The sequence below is a fragment of the Calonectris borealis genome, chromosome 19 (assembly GCF_964195595.1).
Source record: "Calonectris borealis chromosome 19, bCalBor7.hap1.2, whole genome shotgun sequence".
Classification (NCBI taxonomy): Eukaryota; Metazoa; Chordata; class Aves; order Procellariiformes; family Procellariidae; genus Calonectris; species Calonectris borealis.
This window is the reverse complement of record NC_134330.1, coordinates 5,960,680-5,977,728: the sequence shown is the minus strand read 5'-3', so window position 1 is coordinate 5,977,728 and position 17,049 is coordinate 5,960,680. Positions and strand designations below refer to the sequence as shown.

General features: G+C 65.6%; 5 protein-coding genes and 2 non-coding genes across 7 annotated transcripts; 4 read left to right on the top strand and 3 right to left on the bottom strand.

Moving 5' to 3' along the window:
- Positions 1–327: 327 nt before the first annotated feature.
- PROCA1 (protein interacting with cyclin A1) lies at positions 328–2,942 on the bottom strand. Its single transcript, XM_075168686.1, has 4 exons — positions 2,280–2,942; positions 1,378–1,510; positions 1,128–1,262; positions 328–1,043 (listed from the first exon to the last, which is right to left on the bottom strand). Exons 1-4 carry the CDS (start codon positions 2,473–2,475, stop codon positions 515–517), a joined length of 993 nt encoding a protein of 330 aa, XP_075024787.1. The 5' UTR covers positions 2,476–2,942; the 3' UTR covers positions 328–514.
- Positions 2,790–5,011, top strand: LOC142090575 (adenine phosphoribosyltransferase-like). The gene is made up of 6 exons (XM_075168689.1): positions 2,790–3,556; positions 3,694–3,843; positions 4,004–4,097; positions 4,176–4,322; positions 4,400–4,495; positions 4,609–5,011. Exons 2-6 carry the CDS (start codon positions 3,721–3,723, stop codon positions 4,734–4,736), a joined length of 588 nt encoding a protein of 195 aa, XP_075024790.1. The 5' UTR covers positions 2,790–3,556; positions 3,694–3,720; the 3' UTR covers positions 4,737–5,011.
- On the bottom strand, positions 4,977–8,042 carry RAB34 (RAB34, member RAS oncogene family). The gene is made up of 11 exons (XM_075168687.1): positions 7,972–8,042; positions 7,146–7,271; positions 6,967–7,058; positions 6,542–6,607; positions 6,241–6,342; positions 6,107–6,171; positions 5,985–6,036; positions 5,738–5,819; positions 5,552–5,642; positions 5,362–5,469; positions 4,977–5,285 (listed from the first exon to the last, which is right to left on the bottom strand). The coding sequence occupies exons 2-11, from the start codon at positions 7,197–7,199 to the stop codon at positions 5,218–5,220; spliced, it is 780 nt and encodes a 259-aa protein (XP_075024788.1). The 5' UTR covers positions 7,200–7,271; positions 7,972–8,042; the 3' UTR covers positions 4,977–5,217.
- A 272-nt stretch (positions 8,043–8,314) lies between these two features.
- RPL23A (ribosomal protein L23a) lies at positions 8,315–10,857 on the top strand. Its single transcript, XM_075168684.1, has 5 exons — positions 8,315–8,417; positions 8,920–9,100; positions 9,433–9,609; positions 9,993–10,062; positions 10,792–10,857. The coding sequence occupies exons 1-5, from the start codon at positions 8,393–8,395 to the stop codon at positions 10,804–10,806; spliced, it is 468 nt and encodes a 155-aa protein (XP_075024785.1). The 5' UTR covers positions 8,315–8,392; the 3' UTR covers positions 10,807–10,857.
- Positions 9,260–9,332, top strand: LOC142090809 (small nucleolar RNA Z17). Its single transcript, XR_012676648.1, has one exon. It is a non-coding gene; the product is annotated as a small nucleolar RNA Z17 (small nucleolar RNA).
- LOC142090808 (small nucleolar RNA SNORD42) lies at positions 9,857–9,923 on the top strand. Its single transcript, XR_012676647.1, has one exon. It is a non-coding gene; the product is annotated as a small nucleolar RNA SNORD42 (small nucleolar RNA).
- A 3,457-nt stretch (positions 10,858–14,314) lies between the features above and the next one.
- Positions 14,315–16,427, bottom strand: TLCD1 (TLC domain containing 1). Its single transcript, XM_075168683.1, has 4 exons — positions 16,208–16,427; positions 15,930–16,012; positions 15,517–15,599; positions 14,315–15,072 (listed from the first exon to the last, which is right to left on the bottom strand). The coding sequence occupies exons 1-4, from the start codon at positions 16,402–16,404 to the stop codon at positions 14,677–14,679; spliced, it is 759 nt and encodes a 252-aa protein (XP_075024784.1). The 5' UTR covers positions 16,405–16,427; the 3' UTR covers positions 14,315–14,676.
- Between the last annotated feature and the right edge of the window lie 622 nt (positions 16,428–17,049).

Genomic DNA, 17,049 nt, shown 5'->3' with positions numbered 1-17,049 from the left:
TGCCCCTGCTGCTCCCTGCCATTGCTGGGGGCTGGAGAAGGGGTCGGTGCCGGTGTGGGAGCGCCGGGCTTCTCCCAGCCTGGGAAAAGGCAGCGGGTTAAGCAGAGGAGGGAGCTGGGATGGTGCAATTCATTAACTGGTCCTCCAGAGAAATACACCCCTGGGGAGCTGGAGCTCAACCCTCTGGGGCAGGGGAGCTAAAATCAGGACTCTGCCCCGTGCCGGCGTGGGGACGGGAGCTGTGTCCCCAGCCAGAGCAGCGACTCGCTGTCCCCGGTGCCCAGGAAGATGACATGAGCTGATGGGAGCAGTGAGGAACAGCTCAAACCCACTCAATACCCACCCGGCTCCAGGTGCTTTCCCTCCCGCAGCCCTGCAAGTGGGATCAGCCCCGGGATTTCCCCTGGATGCTGCCCCCGGTGCGATCCTTTCTCCCCACGGAGACGGGGCTGAGGCTGCACCATCTGCTTGAGTGACCAACTTTATTACACAGCCAGGACCCGCGAGGGGGGAGTCAGGGCCGCGGCTCTCGTGCGGGCTCTGCCTCGGCTTTGCTTTTCAGCCTCTTCTTTCTGTTTCTCTCCTTCCTCCTCCTCTTCCCGCTGGCGGTGGGAACCGGGGATGGGGGGGCCGGGAACGGCTCCCTGCCCAAGCCCTCCCATGCTGGGGCATCGCTCAGGATGGCGTTGGCCACTTCCCCCAAGTCCGGCAGCAGGGCCCGTGGGTCCTGCCCAGTGGGGGCAGCGGCTGTGGGACGGCTTGGCTCCCCTTTTTGGGAAAGGACTTTCTTTTTCAGACCTTTCCCCTTCTTTTTCTTGTCTTTCTTCTTCCCTTTCCTCTCTTTCTTGGCTGCCTTGTGGGAGGACAGCAGGCGGGTGGATGTGTGATGCTCCACTGGTACGGCCTCTCCTCCCGCGCTGCTCCACGGGGGGCTCAGAGGGACCCCCCCAGGCCTCGCTGCCCGATCAATGAGCTCCCCGCCAAACTCGTACAGCACCGTCTCCCTGGGCACCGCGATGGCCACCGTGTTGTACGCCTTGCACCTGCAGAGGGTGAGGAGGCATGGGGTGAGGCGAGCGCCGGCGGGGCCGAGGGGGGGGACGGTCCCCACGGCGGGGGACACTCACCAGACGTAGAGGTAGGGCTCCACGCATTCCTCCTTGTAGGCGAACTCGAAGCAGGGCACCTGGATGACGTTGAAGAAGGCCTGGCCCACCACCCGTGAGGCCGTGTCGTTCACCCGCCGCAGGCACTCCTTCAACCTGCCGCGGGGCAGAGCCAGGGTGAGGGGGGACCGGGGGGGGGGCTGCCGGAGGGACTGGGACCCCCCGGGATGGAAGGATGCTGAGGGGCATGGCTGGGCACGCGGCCGCTCACCTGCGGTCGCAGTCGCAGTGGCTGATGGTGTGCCAGCGCAGGTTGCGGTACCCGTAGCGGGCGGTGAAGGGGTGGATGACGTGCTGGCAGTGGTCATGGTCCCGGCAGCACCGGTCTGTGTCCTGGTGCTCCCCTGCAGGGAAGGCACGGGGTACAGGCAGGGCTGCAGGCAGGGTTGCAGGCAGGGCTGGGGGGTCCAGCATGCGTGGGCTGGGGCTTGATGGGGTTGGGATCAGGGCTGGACTGGGGCTGAGCTGGGCTAGGACTGGGATCAGAATTCGATTGGACTGAGACAGGACTGGAATCGTACTGGGATGGGTAAGGGCTGGGACTGGACCGGCACTTGGATGGGGACAACACTGGCACTGGGATGGGGACTGGGGCTGCACCAGCACCACAGTGGGGATGAGACTGGGACTAGGCGGGGATCAGGATAGGGACTGGGAGTGGACCAAGTTGGACCAGCACTGGGCTGGGGACCAGAATGGGAGCAGGCTGGGGACAGAGGGTGGATGAAGACTGGACCAGCACTGGGCTGGGGACCAGAATGGGAGCAGGCTGGGGACAGAGGGTGGATGAAGACTGGACCAGCACCAGGATGGGACCAGCGTGGGGACAAGGATGGACCAGCCTTGTGATGGGGACTAGACAGGTGAACTGGGACTGGACTGGCACTGGGGTGGGGACTGAACTGGGACAGACAGGGATTGAACTAGCATGGGGATGGGGACTGGAGTGGACCAGCACTGGGATGGGACTGGACTGGGATCAATGGGGACTGACCCAGCACTGGGATGGGGACTGGGACTGAGCTGGGATGGAGCAGCACCGGGCTGGGGATGGGATGGGATGTCATGGCATGGGATGGGGGGGACAGGTAGCAGCGGCCCCGCCGCCCTTACCCAGCTGCTCGTAGGCATCTGCGTTGCTGCCCGCGCCGCACCACAGCGTCCCGGGGTAGGTGAGCCCGCGGCGGGCACGGGGCCGTCCCGGCGGGGCCGCTCCGGTGCCGGGGGCCGCTCCGGGGGCGGCTGCCAGGAGGAGGAGGAGGAGGAAGAGGAGAAGGAGGAGGCGGCAGAGCAGCCCCGGGGCGCACATGGCACCGCGCCGCTCGCCGCCGTGGGGCCGCCTTATAGAGCCGCGCAGCCCGCCCACGCGGGGCGGCTCGCCACGGCACGGCACGCCACGGCACGCCACGGCACCGTGCGGAGGGTCCCGGAGAGCCGGGGTGCTGGAGCCGCTCCCCGGAGCCGTGGCACATCCCGGCCCCGCAGCCCGCGGGGAAGGGGTTACCCCTCCCGGTGGGGCCGGGCCCCGTTGCTGTGGCAGCCGGTGGGGTGATGTGCCGGGGCCGGTAACGCGCCGGCCCCAACGCGCCCGCCCCGTGACGCACCGGCCCCCGCACGGCCCCCGGCCCCGGAGCGGCCCCCGACGGGAGAAGGGTGCTCCCCGCGGCCCCGTGGCCCGTCCCACGGGTGCTCCCTATGGCCCGTTCCACGGATGCTCCCTACGCCCCACTTCCCGTCCCACGGATGCTCCACGGTGCCTTTCACAGGGGCAGCCCCAGTGCCCCGTGCCCAGACGGGGCTGGCAGCCCACAGGCAGCTCCCAGCCCGGCTGCCAGGGCTCGCCCCCCTTGGCTGGCTCCCCTGCCACGGAGCCCATTGACAATCCGGATGCGGATCTGGCGCGCTGGGCAGCCGAGGGAGCCAGCGCTTGGCAGGGCAGGATGGCGCCCAGGCACCCCAACGGGGACATGCGCGACCTCGGAAAGTCCCCGCACTGCCCGAGACCCCGCAGACTGCGGGGCTGCACCCTGAGCATCACCCTGGCTTGCTGACCCTTGCACCCATGGGGTGCCTCGGGTACTGTGCCACCCGCACCATGCCCTGGCACTGCTGGTGCAGGCGGCTGGGTGCTGGGGACACCCACGCAGGGTGCGAACGCCCTGGCCCTGGTGCTCCCCACCACGCAATCGCCTGGCCGGGACAGCAGAGCCTGGTGGGGGCACATCGCCGGCCCACGGGCAGGGCTCCCGCCTGGCACTGGCCCAGGGCCCAGCTGGCCGAAGGTGCTGGCGGGGGCCCAGCGCCATGGGGGCTGCCCCCACTCAGCTGTCGCTGTCTGTGACGCTCCCCATGACGGTCCTGCTCGGCTCAGCCTCGCCGCCGGCACCCAGGTACGGAGCCGTCCCCAGCACGCTGGGACCCCGGTGTGCCCACGTGGGGGTGCGGATGGGGAGGGTGGGGGGCACTGAGCCATGGGGAGCCCTGCGGGGACGGCGGGTGGGGAGTCTGACCACCGTTACATGCTCAGTGCTCGCAGCGTCTGCGGTCCCCACGCATGGACCTGTGCCACGTCCCTGCCGCCCGAGAGAAGGGCTGGTACCTGGCGCTGATGGCCCCCAACGTCAAGGGTCCCAACTACGCCTGGCTGGACCCCTCCCGGCTCTACTGCCACCCGCAAGTACACAGCGTTGGGGTGGAGGGCACCCACGGGGGTGCCTGGGTGGGCTGCAGCTCCGTGGGGCTGTCAGGGCACCTGGGGGTGCCCATGGGCACCGGCACCCGGGCTGCAGGTACCCATGATGGGTTGAGGGCACCCACCACCTCCGCTCTCTCCCCAGGGCTTGCAGGACTGCATGGCCGACCTGCTCCAGCCCTTCCAGGGAGACCCCATCGACATGGTGGCCGGTATCGATGCCATGGGCTTCATCCTGGGTGAGCAGGGACGCGGGCAAGCCCAGGGTCCCCATCCCTCGTCCCCACGGGGCCTGACAGTGCCATGCCCACCCCCAGGCGCTGCCGCTGCCGCCACGCTGCGGAAAGGCTTCCTGGCCATTCGCAAAGCCGGGCACCTCTGCGTGCAGACGCTGGCGCAGCCCTACACCGACTACTCGGGCCGAGAGAAGGTGATGGAGGTCCGCACCGATGCCATCTCGCCAGGTGAGCTGGTGTGGGGAGGGCTGCCAGCACGGGCACCGGGCACTGGGCACTCAGCCACAGCCTGTGCCCCCTCCCAGGTCTGCGCATCCTCCTCGTGGACCAGTGGGTCGAAACCGGGGGCACCATGCGAGCGGCCATCCAACTGGTGGAGCGGCTGGGGGGGGTCGTGGCAGGTAGGAGAGGGGGTACTGGGGCACCCCGGGGTGCACACCCATGGGTGCAGCGGGAGCATTGTCCCAGTACCCTGCAGTGGCCGGTGCTGACCCCCCCACACCTTGTCCCACAGGCGTTGCTGCCATCTGCATCGAGGACAGCGAGGGCGGGCGGTGGATTCGGGAGCGCTACAAGTGTGCCCACTGCGTCCCCCCCGGCCTGCAGCCCCGCTTTGACCGCCACCAGTTCAGCTGGGACTAACGGGGGGCTGGCACCCCACGTGTCCCCCCCCCCCGGGGCGCAGGGCTGCCAGCTCTTCAGGGCAGGGATGCCCGGGGCATCCACCACCTGGTTTGGCTTTCACCGTACCCGAGATGCTCACCCCTCCTCGGCGACAGCCATCCTCCCCTGGCTCCATCCTCCTGCCTGCCCACGAACCTGGGGGGATTGTGCCCGGGGGCAGTGGGAGCCACAGCCGGCCCCGGCCCCCAGCCCCACGCCTTTCTTAAAAAGCATAAAAAAGGTTTTATTAAGACAAATGGAAGCCCAGGAGCATCTTCCCCTGCAAGCGGTACCTGGGTTTGCATAGCTAAGGGAGCCGCACGGGTGCTCCTGCCCCCCCCTGTGGGGGCCCGGGCAGGCGGGGGGCTGGGGGGGCCGGGGGCAGCTCCTTGGTGCCGGCCGGGGCCGCCCCTCTTTGGTCCAGAGGTGTGAGCACGGGGGGGGGCCGGGGGCTGCCCCCTCACTGGCAGCACTTGGGTTTCTTGCGGGGTGCCGACAGGTACAGGTCGCTCTCGTTGCTGCTGATCCCTGGAGGGACAGAGGGGTGGGAGGGGGTGGGGGGTAAGGTGGGGGCACCCGTGTGGGGCCGGCTGGGGGTACTCACGCACGGTGTCGCCGATCTTGCGGGCGCTGCTGCGCTCCAGCTCGGCCAGCACGCTGCTCTCGAAGGTCAGTGCCGCCACGCGGAAGAAGAAATCCCGCACGTTCTCCCCTGCCCCGTGGGATGAGACCCCCTGAGTGTCCCCTCACCCAGCCAGACCCCGGGGTCTGCATCTCCCCTGCCAGGGACCCACCGGTGAGCGAGGAGACGGCCCAGTACTCCGCCTGCATCTCCTGGGCCACCTTCAGAGCATCCTTCTCCATCAGGCTGTACTGCGCCGGCGTCTGCCAACCGAGCCGGGGGGGTGGGTGGGTGGGTGGTGGGGGGGAGCCCCCCGAGCCGGGGTGCAGGGAGCCCGCAAGAAGGGGGACGCACTCACGCTCAGGTCCTTCTTGGAGCCCACCAAGAAGAGGATCACGTTGGATGGGTCGTTCTCCTTCAGGGCATCAGCCAGCCACTGCCTGTTGGAGTCACTGTCACCGGTGGCTCACGGCCAAGCACTACCCCCTTGCTCGCACGCCGCAGCCCCATGCCCTCCTGCCCAGCTCCTGCTTCTCCATCCAGCTCCACCGCCCCCCACGCTCGTCCCCAGTCCCACCTGAGCCCCTTGGCCACGTATCACCTACCGCGTGTGGTCCAGGGATGCCACGTCGTTGACATCGAAGACAATGACGATGGCTGGGGGGGGAAGGAGGGGTGAGACGGGGACGAGGACAGCTGGTGGGGTGGGACATGGTGGGGACCTCACCTTGCGCGCCCCGATAGTAAGTGGAGGCGATGCACTTGAAGCGCTCCTGGCCGGCTGTGTCCCACCTGGGGGGGGTGGTGGGAGGTGAGGGGGGGGTGCAGGGGTGCACGGGGAGGGGGCTGGCACCTACTCACAGCTGCAGGCTGAAGGGCACCCCCAGCACCTCAAACCGCTCCATCTCGAAATCCACTCCAATGGTCGCCTTGTAGTTCTTGTCGAAGGTGTCCTTGCAAAAGCTGGGGGGGGAGAGATGGGTGTCAGCAGCCCCCGGCCACCCCACGCCCCACCCCTGGGGGCTCAGTGCCCCCCACCCCAGGGCTGCCCAGCACCAGAGTCCAGCCAGAGTCAGGCTCAGCGCAAGGTGCTGCTGCCCTTTGGGGGGGTCTCTTCCCCTGCCCCCCCCCGGCAGAGCCTCTTGCGGGGGGGTCCCGTTACCGGTTGATCAGGCAGGTCTTCCCCACCGAGAGGTCCCCCACCACGATGATCTTGGAGATCTTGAACCTGCAGGGCAAGGGGATGCGTAGCCGCTCAGCGGGGTGGGGGGGCTCCCCGCCTGCCTCCCCCCAGCTGGCCCCACGGGCAGGCGGCTTCATGGGGTGGGGGGGCATCACCCCACAGCCCCCCGTGTCTGGCAGTGCCCTGCAGCCCGGCTCTCCCACCCCGCTGCCAACCGCAGCCCAGCCCGGACCCCCGTGTTCCCCCCGCGCCGCATTCCTGCGCCGTGACGCAGGGCTCGGCACACGCAGCGCCGGCAGCCACGCGGCGCCCACGCCGGGGACCCCCACCCGGGGCTGGCGGGGCCGTGGGACCCCTCATCACCCCCCCCCCGGGGCAGGGTCCACGAATTGCCCCGGACTCACCCCACGGTGCCCGTCCGCTGCTCCTGGCAGGCGCTGGCCACCGTGGGGTGGAAGGCGGGGCGGGCGTGCAGGGCGGCCTCCTTCCGAAAACACTGTGGGGGGGGACAAAGGGGGACCCTGGTGTGACCACGGGGGTCAGCAAGGCCACCCCGGGGCTGGTGTGTCCCCCCCCCGCTCACCGGGGGCAAGTCGGCGATGACCCTGTCCCTGCGGACCGGAGCCAGCACGTTCATCGTCCCGCGGGGCCGCCGGGGCGGGCTGGGTGGCCGAGGGGACCAATGACGGGCCGAGGGCCACTGCAAGGCCTGGGGACAGAGGGAGCAGCGATGTCCCCATGTCCCAGCTGTCCCCATGCACAGCATCCCAGAATATGGCTGTCCCTGTGTCCCCAAGCGTGGTTGTCCCCATGTCCCAGCCACCCCGAGATCCCCGAGTGTGGCTGTCCCCACACCCTGGGGTGCAGCTGTCCCCATGTCCCAGCTGTCCCCACGTCCCAGCCACCCCCACATCCCTGTGCATGGCTGTCCCCTTGTCCCAACCGTCCCCACATCCTGAGTGTGCCATGCCAGGGTATGGCTGTCCCCATGTCCCAGTTGTCCCCATGTCCCCAAGCGTGGCTGTCCCCACACCCCCCGGGGGTCCCAGCCATCCCCACGTCCCTGCACCCCGGGGTACCACTGTCCCCGTGTCCCGGCTGTCCCCACATCCCAAGTGTGGCATCCCAGTGCACGGCCGTCCCTGTGTCCCACCAGTCTCCACGTCCCCGCGTGTGGCTGTCCCCGTTTCCCACCCGTCCCCATCTCCCCGAACATGACGGTCTCTGCGTCCCACCGGTCCCCACGTTCCCGCGTGTGCCTGTCCCCGTGTCCCCCCCCCGCCAACCCGTGTCCCCCGTGCACAGTCCCCAAGCACGTCCCCCCTCGCTGCATCCCGGTTCACGGTCAAGCCCTCCCCGCCTCGTCCTGGTCGCCTTCCCCGGGGGGGGGTGTCCCCGTTACCGCGAACCTCTCGGCTCCTGTAGCGGTGCTCGGCGCTGCACGCCCAGCCCCGGAGGAACCGGCGTCCTGGCCCCTCCCCCGCCCCCGGGGGCGGGGCCAGGACGCCGGTTCCTCCGGGGCTGGGCCACTGCGGTGCTGCCTACGCGACGGGACCCCGGTAATCCCCGCACACACCGGGGCTCATCCCGGCCCCCCGGGTGGCGGCAGGGGGTGGGCGGTGCGCAGGACTACAACTCCCATGAGGCCCCGCGGGGCGGGGACGCATCTGCGCATGCGTTAAGGAGGCAGACAGCGAGAACTACCATTCCCGGCGGGCCCCGCGGCGCCGCGAGAGTTAGGGGGCCGTGGGGGGAACTCTCGCGAGATTTGGGGCTATAAGCCCGTGCGGTGCGGCGCGGGAGGCCCCTTTCGGCTTCCGCCTGGCCAAGATGGCGCCCAAGGCGAAGAAGGAGGGTGAGGGCTTGGGGCGGCGGGGTCTATGGGGTGGTGGTGGGGTCGTGCTGAGGCATCCCCCGGGGTGCGAGTGTACGCGGGAGGGGCCGGGCTGAGCGGTGTGGGGGATGAGGGAGGGCTGCAGTCCGGTGCTGGGCGCGGGCACGTGGAGGTGGCGGGAGAGGCCTGCACCGGCGGGCCCAGCCGGTGGTCTGAGGGAGGGTGAGCCCCGATCTCGGTGTTGGGGCTGTTGGGGGGTGGGGGGTGAGGGAGCTGGGGAGGGAATGGTGCCCCGGTCCGTTGGTGCGGTGGGAGACTGGTTTTCTTTTGCGGGGAAGGGGGAAACTTAAACCACGTTGGGCGTTTTGGGGTTGGTCTGGGTTGGATGAGGGAGCATGGGCAGTTTGGAGAGGACCTGCCCATTGAGTTGGGTGACAGGGGAAGCCATGGCCCGTTAGATCAGGCAGGGGAGTGTATACTGGTCCTGCAGATCCTGGTTGTGCTGACTGAGCTGTTGTCATAGCTGTGCCTCCGAAGACAGAAGCAAAGGCTAAGGCGCTGAAGGCCAAGAAGGCCGTCCTGAAGGGGGTCCACAGTCACAAGAAGAAGAAGATCCGCACATCGCCCACCTTCCGCAGGCCTAAGACCCTGCGACTGCGGCGGCAGCCCAAGTACCCCCGGAAAAGCGCCCCACGGAGAAACAAGTACGTCTGGGGTGTTGGGCTCTGCCCTGCTGCAGGGCTTGTGAGGTGGGAGCAGCCCTATGCGTGGGCTGCTGTGGGGACTTGTGCCCTGCTGCAGGTCCCAGGGTGACACCCTGCCAGCGTGCTGCCCTGGGAGCTGAGCCCACCCCCACTGATTGGGGTGCAGGTGATGATTTCAAGCGACCAAAGCCTGAGAGTTTGTGATTAGAACTTTTTTGGCAACTGATGCACCTCAAACTTTCTTAGGTGGTACCTGTGGTATTTGAAAGCCCCTCAAATGCAGAGACAGCATCTGCCAGCCTTCTGTTAACCACAGGGTCTCTCTCCTGCAGGCTGGACCATTACGCCATTATTAAGTTCCCTCTGACCACAGAGTCGGCAATGAAGAAGATAGAGGATAACAATACTCTGGTTTTCATCGTCGATGTCAAGGCAAACAAGCACCAGATCAAACAGGCTGTCAAGAAGCTGTATGATATCGATGTGGCCAAGGTCAACACATTGATTAGGTGAGAAGAGGGCGTGAATAGGTCACTGGTGGGTGTGAGATGCTTCAAGAGCCCTGAGTGGCTTTTAGCAGAAAATGGGAACAGTAGCACCTCTCAGGAGGTGTGGGATTAAGCTCTGTAGCGTTTTCAGTGTTAAAGTTTTGAGAAATGCAAATAGCCACTGAGCACATCTTAATGGAAGTGGGAAATGTTGGCAGACCAGAGGGTCGGCTTCCTCAGGGAGCTCTTATAACAGCCAGGGGATCTTGTGCAAATGATGTGAACATTTTTTACCACTGAGTAAAGTGATGTTTCCAAAGGAACCACTGATGCACACTGCTATAGCAGGAATGTGGAGCGGGTGGGAAGAGTCGTCTGAACTGATGCCTCCTGTTCCTCTCTAGGCCTGATGGGGAGAAGAAGGCTTATGTCCGACTGGCTCCAGATTACGATGCGCTGGATGTAGCCAACAAGGTGAGAAATCTTTGAAACTTTGCAGCTCCCATTGTCTTCTGTCTCCTGTGCCCGGTTGTTCTTCCTGGCATACAGGTGAGGTACTTGGGCTTCAAGCACGGCAGCGCTTTTGTGGAGTGTCCTTGTAGTTAGACAGGATCCGAGTGTTCAGAAGCAAAACCACATTGTCTAGCAAAATGCAATTCTGCCTGGAAGATGGTGAGGTTAGGTGGGAAAAGTTACTGAGAGAGAATTGCTGCTGTTCTTCAACTCCTCCAGGGAGGGGCACCACTCCGCAGGACTACAAGAACTCCAGAGTATTAGCGGGGAGGATGCAGAAACTGCCCTGCAGCTTCTGGGTTGATGCAGCGTTTGTCCTAGCAGCGTTCTTGGCCAGCGCTGTTGGCAGCTCGTTTAACAGGGGGAAATGACGCCAGGGGCACTGCTGCTGGCCTGGGTGAGGGAGGGGTTTCTGCCGTGCAGGTGGCTGGAAGCGGCAGGCAGTGCAGTCCTCGTCGGGAGGCAGCGGTGGTACCTACTGGAGCAGGGGAATGTGGCTATGGATTAGCACAGGGGTCACCGTGAAGGAAATGTTTAAAGCAGTTGTGTAAGGCACTTGGGCAGGTCTGGGAGGAAGAAGCCTGTCCTCGGAATCCTGGGGAGATGCAGCCCTGGCAGTGGTGTCTGTGGTGGAGGCTCTGCCTTTCTGCCACCATAACATCTGTTTTAACATGTTTTGCTTCTTTCCAGATTGGAATCATCTAAACTGCATCTACCAAGGACTGTACAGACAGGATAATAAACCCTGTGACACCACTGAGGGGCTCTTGTGTTTTGTGACGGCATGGCCCACGCAAAACAGAGCGCCCAGGAAACTTTTGGGGTTTCATTTCAGTAAAGGGGTTCCTCCCTCCGTCCCTCCTGCTGTAGCCTGGCACTAGGTGGGCAGAGCCGGCTGCTCCGTGAGAGTCCCACCCCTGAGTCCCCTGCATCACTGACCTCTTCTGTTGGTAAACATGAGGTGACACTGCCCCGAATCTCAGACACCTGTTTACCCAAGACCTCTGGTATCCTCCTGCGTTTTGTCGCCCTGTGTAATTAGCATGTGTTTGTGATCCGTGTTCTCAGTGTCCTACATAGCTTCTTTCTGGAGCGTATCGCAGGCTGGGTGCCCAGGAGGTAGATAGTAACCGCAACAAAAACCTGCGTATGGTTCAGATCTGGCACGAGTGGAGTGTCGCACCGTTTTCTGAGTGTATCAGCTCTTTACTTACACTGCAAGCCTCGCTTGACGAAGCCCTAATGCCATCGCAGGGGCTTTGTGCGTTCTTTTTCTGACACGGTCCCTGCTCCCCGCGCTGCAGCGTGTGAATCGCAGCCTGGTTTCCCTGACACTGCTCCTGGTACGTTGCCTGTAACCTCACGGGGTTCGCGGCCCTCATCAGGGCTGTTTCTAAACTAACTGCTCTTGCTGCCATGGCAGTCTTTTGCTTCCTGAAATTTGTAGATGAAACCGGCTTTTCAGGCTCTTTGGAGTCTCAAGAGTGTGGAGCGCTGGGTAAGCAGGGAATGGAGGCGAGGTACAGATAAGCCTTTAGGGGTACTTGATCTTAAGTACATAGTTACACTTGGCTGAGATTGTGAAAGCCGCGACCAAATATTGATCGGGATAATTGAGCTCTTGGGCAGTGGGACACCGAGTTCCTTCCACCCTCTTGCAGGGGTTGGCGGCGTCCCGGGGCGGTGGTTTCCACGTGTGAAGGATGGTGGTGGGTAGGAAGGGGGAGCTGTCCCGATGGCCGCTGCTCTCGGGACCGTGGGGTAAAGATCTGCGCTGGGTTGCGCGGCCCTTGGCTTGAGACTCTTCACCTGCTGCTCGCAGCTCCAGGCGCTGGGGAAGCGCAGCTGGATTTGCCGCGTATGCTGCAAGCTGCCTGCGATGGAAGGGCAATGCGGAGGCAGCGGGGCAGGCTGCGGAGCGGCTGTACGCGTCCGCTGGGGAGGACGGGGGGCTGCAGCGGTGGTGTGGGAGAGGCCAGCTGCCATCACACCCTCACCCTGCCCGAGAAGGTGGCTCTGGGTATCGCAAAGCCTGCGTGCTCGCCTTTGTGCAGGCAGACCTTAGCTGCTGTCAGCCTGCTTCTGAAAGCTGGGGTTGGAAGTGGGGGCTGCCTGGAAGCACCCCCACTTCTCCCTGGGCCCCACGGGATGTTCAGCTGGGCTGGGAGGGGAGGTGGGAGAAACTGCCTGGAGAAACTGCTGCTTCCCTGGGTGCTGGTCCCTACTGACCCATGGGTGCTGTGCAGAGCTCTGCTGGCACCCTGGGTGCAGGCCAGAACCCGGGCTCTTGCCCCTTGCCCTGTCCAAGCCCGGCCAGGGGCTTGAAAATCGGAGAGCAAGGGCTGTTGGCAAGCTGTGCAGGGCCAGGTAAGGCTGAACAACAGGCAGCCTTCCCTGCCTGTGACACAGCCCCGCTGCTGGGAGTACGGTGGTGCGAGGACCTGGGACAGCCCCGCACCCTCCTGGGGTTGGGTCTGATGTTCCCGCTGGCCTGTGGGGTTGAGGGCACCAACCCAAGCCCCTGCCCTTGGCCTGGGAAGGGGATGAGCAGCAGCAGGGGCTCTGTGCAGGTACGTGCTGCAGCGTGGAGGCTGGGGAGGGATTTCACATCAGCATGACTTGCAGTCTGCCCTGACCCTGCCTTAACTTAGCCCGGCAGTTGCTGCCGTCTGGCACTTCGCTTCCCTGCGCTTGCTTCTTGCTCCGGGCTGGCAGCCAGCCCGACCCACAGCTGCCCCAGCCTGGCCAGCGCTGCGCTGCTGGGAGATGCTCTGGCTGGTAGCCAGGAGGGCAGTGGAGGGGAGCTGGGCTCCCTGCTTTGGGAAGCTTTGTCACACCTGACCCTTCCATGCTGCTGGAAGGGTGGTGGGAGCGTGGGCTGGTCCCCCTGAGCCTGTGACCTGCTGGGGCAGAGCCATGTCTGCTCCGTGCAGAGAGACAAGGGGAAAGGTGCAGTGATCGGGGTGAGGGGAAACTAAGATTGGGGCTTGACTGTGTGGGGTATTTGCAGATAGAGTTGGTGCACAGAGGCCATGGGCTTAAGCTGCAGCTGGGAAGACACATAGCTGTTGGGGGTAAGGCCGTGCCCTGCCGGGGCTCCCTGCAGCTTGGCACGGGGCTGCTGAGCTCCGCTTTGAGCAAGGAGGGGGCGAGGCAGCGGGTTTGAAGCTGGTGTAGGTCCCAAGTATCACGTCTCGGCTCCGGCTGTCAGGCTGTTCCCGGCATGTACCCGCTGCACCCGCCACGGTGTCAGTGCATGCCGGGGAGCCCTGGCAGGATCCCAGCCCTGTGGGGTGTTTCCCGGCTCTCTGGAGGGAGGGTGATCCCCCACTGCTTCCACTTAATCACCTGCTTATTTCAACCGCAGCGCCTGTCTCTGCCTGAGCTGGGCTGGCGGTGGGGTTGGTGGGATGGGTCCTGCCCTGGAGCAGGGGCCGGGCAAGAGTCCCTCTAAATGCCATTGCTTTATGCCAGTCTGGTGCGATCCCAGAGCCGTCACGTCAGCAGGATTTGCCTTCCCGACACTCTGGTGCTCCACAGGACCGGCTGGGCCGGTTCTAGCCCCGCTCCCCCAGGGAGCTGAACCCCCTCTCTCCTCCTGCCGCTCTGGGGGGGCTGCTGGAGGCAGCCCGGTCCTGCCGCTGCAGGAGAGGGCCCAGCACGCTCGCAGGGGGCTGGAGCTGTGCTGTGCCAGTGAAGATCGCTCTGGGGGGATGCAAGGATGCAGCAGTCTTCCAGGAAGAGCCCGTGGCCTCACACGGCTTTCCCATGCCAGCTCCACTTCACGTGGCTGCCGGGTGAGTCATGCAGCCCAACCAGGCTCCTCGCCGCCAGGCCGGAGACAGGCAGGTCAGGGACTGCAGCAAGGCTCGGAACCTCTCCTGGCTCCCTTCCCCTGCTCCCTGCGCAGCCCTGGGTCTCTGGAAGAGCGGATGAGTGAGGAGAAGGGGAGGGACCCATCTGTGGGAGGGATGGGGTCTTGCTATTCAAGGCTTAGCATGGTGCACCTGGGCTGGTAGGACCCAGCAGGCTTGAGTGCGTCCCTAGAGGGTCCCTAGAACAAAGCGAGCGGCAGAAATGTGCCCTCTCCCTCCCCGAGGACTGCCAGCCCTCCGCTGGGAACAGGGGCGCATCCTTTCCCATGGCCCTGTCCCCCCTCCCCATCCTCCCGCCAACGCCGCTGCGCCCCACAGAAAAGCCAGCGCAGGCGTGCTGCGGCAGCAGTAAACAGACCGATTTTAATGCACGTAACACCCAACATCACCACGGGAGGGACTCGTCCCTTCCCTCGCAGCCCTCTCAGGCCATCAGCTGCGAAACGCAGCCACCCCTGGCCCTCCAGCTGCCTGCGCGGAAGCCGGCTTGGGCTGCTTTTCCATCGGCCATGCCCCTGGCTTCGGCAGCGTCCCCGCGGTTCGGTGAGGCTGTCGGGCTGGTCCAGCAGGGAAGTGCTTTTAGGCAGCAGAGCGGGTGAAGGCAGGGCCCAGGGCCAGGGAGCTAAGGCACATCAGAGCAGGTTTGGAGAGGCTAAGACCTCCAGGAGCCGGAGCCCGGGTCCCCCTCGGCGCACACGTCTCAGTCTATCAGAAACTTCTCACCATCCACGTCTCTCCCCGCAGAGCCCTTACGCAGGGAAGGGAAAAAATCGGAGCGGAGGAGGCGGGAGAAGTACATGAGGATCATGGCGTCGAGCAGCAGGAGGTTGGTGGTGAGGAAGGCACCCTGGCCCTGCACCTCCACGTAACGGAGGAAGTACCAGGTGAGGTAAGACTGGGGTGCCAGGCGGAAGATGAAGTACATCACCAGGTTGACGTACTTGTTGGCCTCGTAGAGCGCCGGGGAAGGCACGTTGCTCATCTTCAGCAGCATGCGGACGGTGAGGAAGATGTTGCTCACCTCCACCAGCAGCAGCAGCATTGCCGCCACCAGGAAACGGCCCGTGATGATGAGCGAGACGAAGGCAGAGATGGCCTGGGAGTAGGGGGGACACACAGCAGGGTCAGCTCTCCTTGCCCTGGGGGAGTTGAGTTCTTCCCCACCAAGGTTTGGGCATATGTGGTGCTGCTTCTGCCCCACCCAGAGATCCCAGCAGACCCCCAGGCACCTGGGCCAAGGGAAAACCAGTCTGGAGAGCCAGTTCCCCTGGGACCAGTTACACCTCTCTCCGCGGGGAGCTGGGACCAGCCTCTGGCTCTTCCCTTGCCCAGCGTGGCAGCCTGTCTGGCTCCCGGAGCTCAGAGCCGACGCTGGCAGGCGTTCTGCCCCGCCGGGCGCCCTCGCCTTGTTGAGGGCGAGGCGGAGGGAAGGGCTCCGGCTTGCCCCACCGTAGTGCACGAAACCTGCATGGGCTGAGCCCCGGGGGGCGTGGTAGCCCCCCCCTTTGTTGGCCCTTCGCCTCCCTGGGGCTGTACTCACCATGGCATGGTGCACCAGGTACTCCCAGGAGGAGCGGGACTGGTGGTTGAAGATGATGTCAAGGCTGTCGTGGATGAAGTAGCCTGCAGGATGAGGGAGAGAGCATTGAGGGGGTCTGGCTTGTGCACCATCACCCGCTGCGGTAAGGGGGAGCAGCAAGGAGGAGGAGGGTGGTGTGACCGTGCTCCAGGCGTCGGAAATGCCTCCGCCCTGGCTGAGCGTGGGGAGACGGCTGGGCCCTGAGGGCTGGCAGCCTGCGGGCACCATGCTTGTGGTTAAGGCAGGGCCCACGGAGAGTCACCCAGCCCCTGAGCCGGGGGCTCATCCCAGGCCAGTGTGCCAGGCGAGGCTGAAGAGGGAGTGGGCAGAGCCTGGTGGGGTGGCCGCGGCCATCGCCCTGCCTGGCTCCTTACCTGAGGAGAAGCAGACCAGCAGGTGCCCTGAGATGCTGTAGCCGTCCTGGATGTCGGAGAGCAGCTCCGGGGAGTGCCAGAGGCTGGGGCGTGAGGAGAGGAGGAAGGGGGTCAGCCTGGGTGCCGAGGCAGGGTGCTGGGATGGGAGACACGGGATCCCCGTGCCTCCTCCCCTGGGGGCAGCGCCCGGGGTCGTGCTCCCACGGGGGCTCGGAGCCTCGGTCCGGGTTCGCTGGGTACGCACCGTGCCCACCCCACCCCACCCCGGTGCCCGGTACCTGAAGAGGGCCCATAGCCCGGCCAGCACGGAGTGTGCGAAAGAGACGAGGAGGTTCCGCCAGCGCCAGGCGCGGCTGGGCCGGCTCCGCACGGCGGCGGGCTGGGGTAGGGCCAGTGCCGCCCGCCGCAGCGCTCCAAAGACCGCCACGCTGCCGCCCACCAGCGCCGCCGAGGGCGCCCGCCAGCCCGGGCCCATCGCGCCCAGCTCCGGCGGCGCGGGGCGGGCGGGGCGGGGCGGCGAGGACCACGCCTCCGCAGCGACCACGCCTCCCAGCTGGCCACGCCTTCCCCACGCCTGCGCGGGAGCGAGCGTGCGGGGAGCACTCGTGTGCGTGCGTGTGCGCAGCGGGCGTTGCACGCTCGTGTGCAAGGGGCTGCACGTGGCTCTACCAGGGGTTAAACCCGTGCGTTGGTTGCGGGTGTGCGCGGGGTGTTGCGCTTATTCCTGCTGGGCGCTGCTTAGGTGCGTGCCTGGCATCGCACGGGTGTGCGAGGCATGGCACGCGAGCGTGCAAGGTGTTGTACGCGTGGGTGTCGGGTATTGCACGCGTGCGGGGCACTGCGTGGCTGTACCGGGCGGCACAGGAGGGTGGGCGCAGCATGGCAGGCGTTGCACAACTGTGTTGGGCCCTGCACATCTGGCCCGGTACTGCGCAGTTGGCGTGGGCCCCGCACATCTGGCCCGGTACTGCACAGTTGGCGTGGGCCCCGCACATCTGGTCCTGGGCACCGTGTGCGTCTCCCGGGCACGGCGCGGCTGCCCCGGGGGGTTGCGGCACCTGGCACGGTGGGAATGGCGGGAAAACCACCGGGAAAAATAGTCGCCGAACTGGCGGGGGGC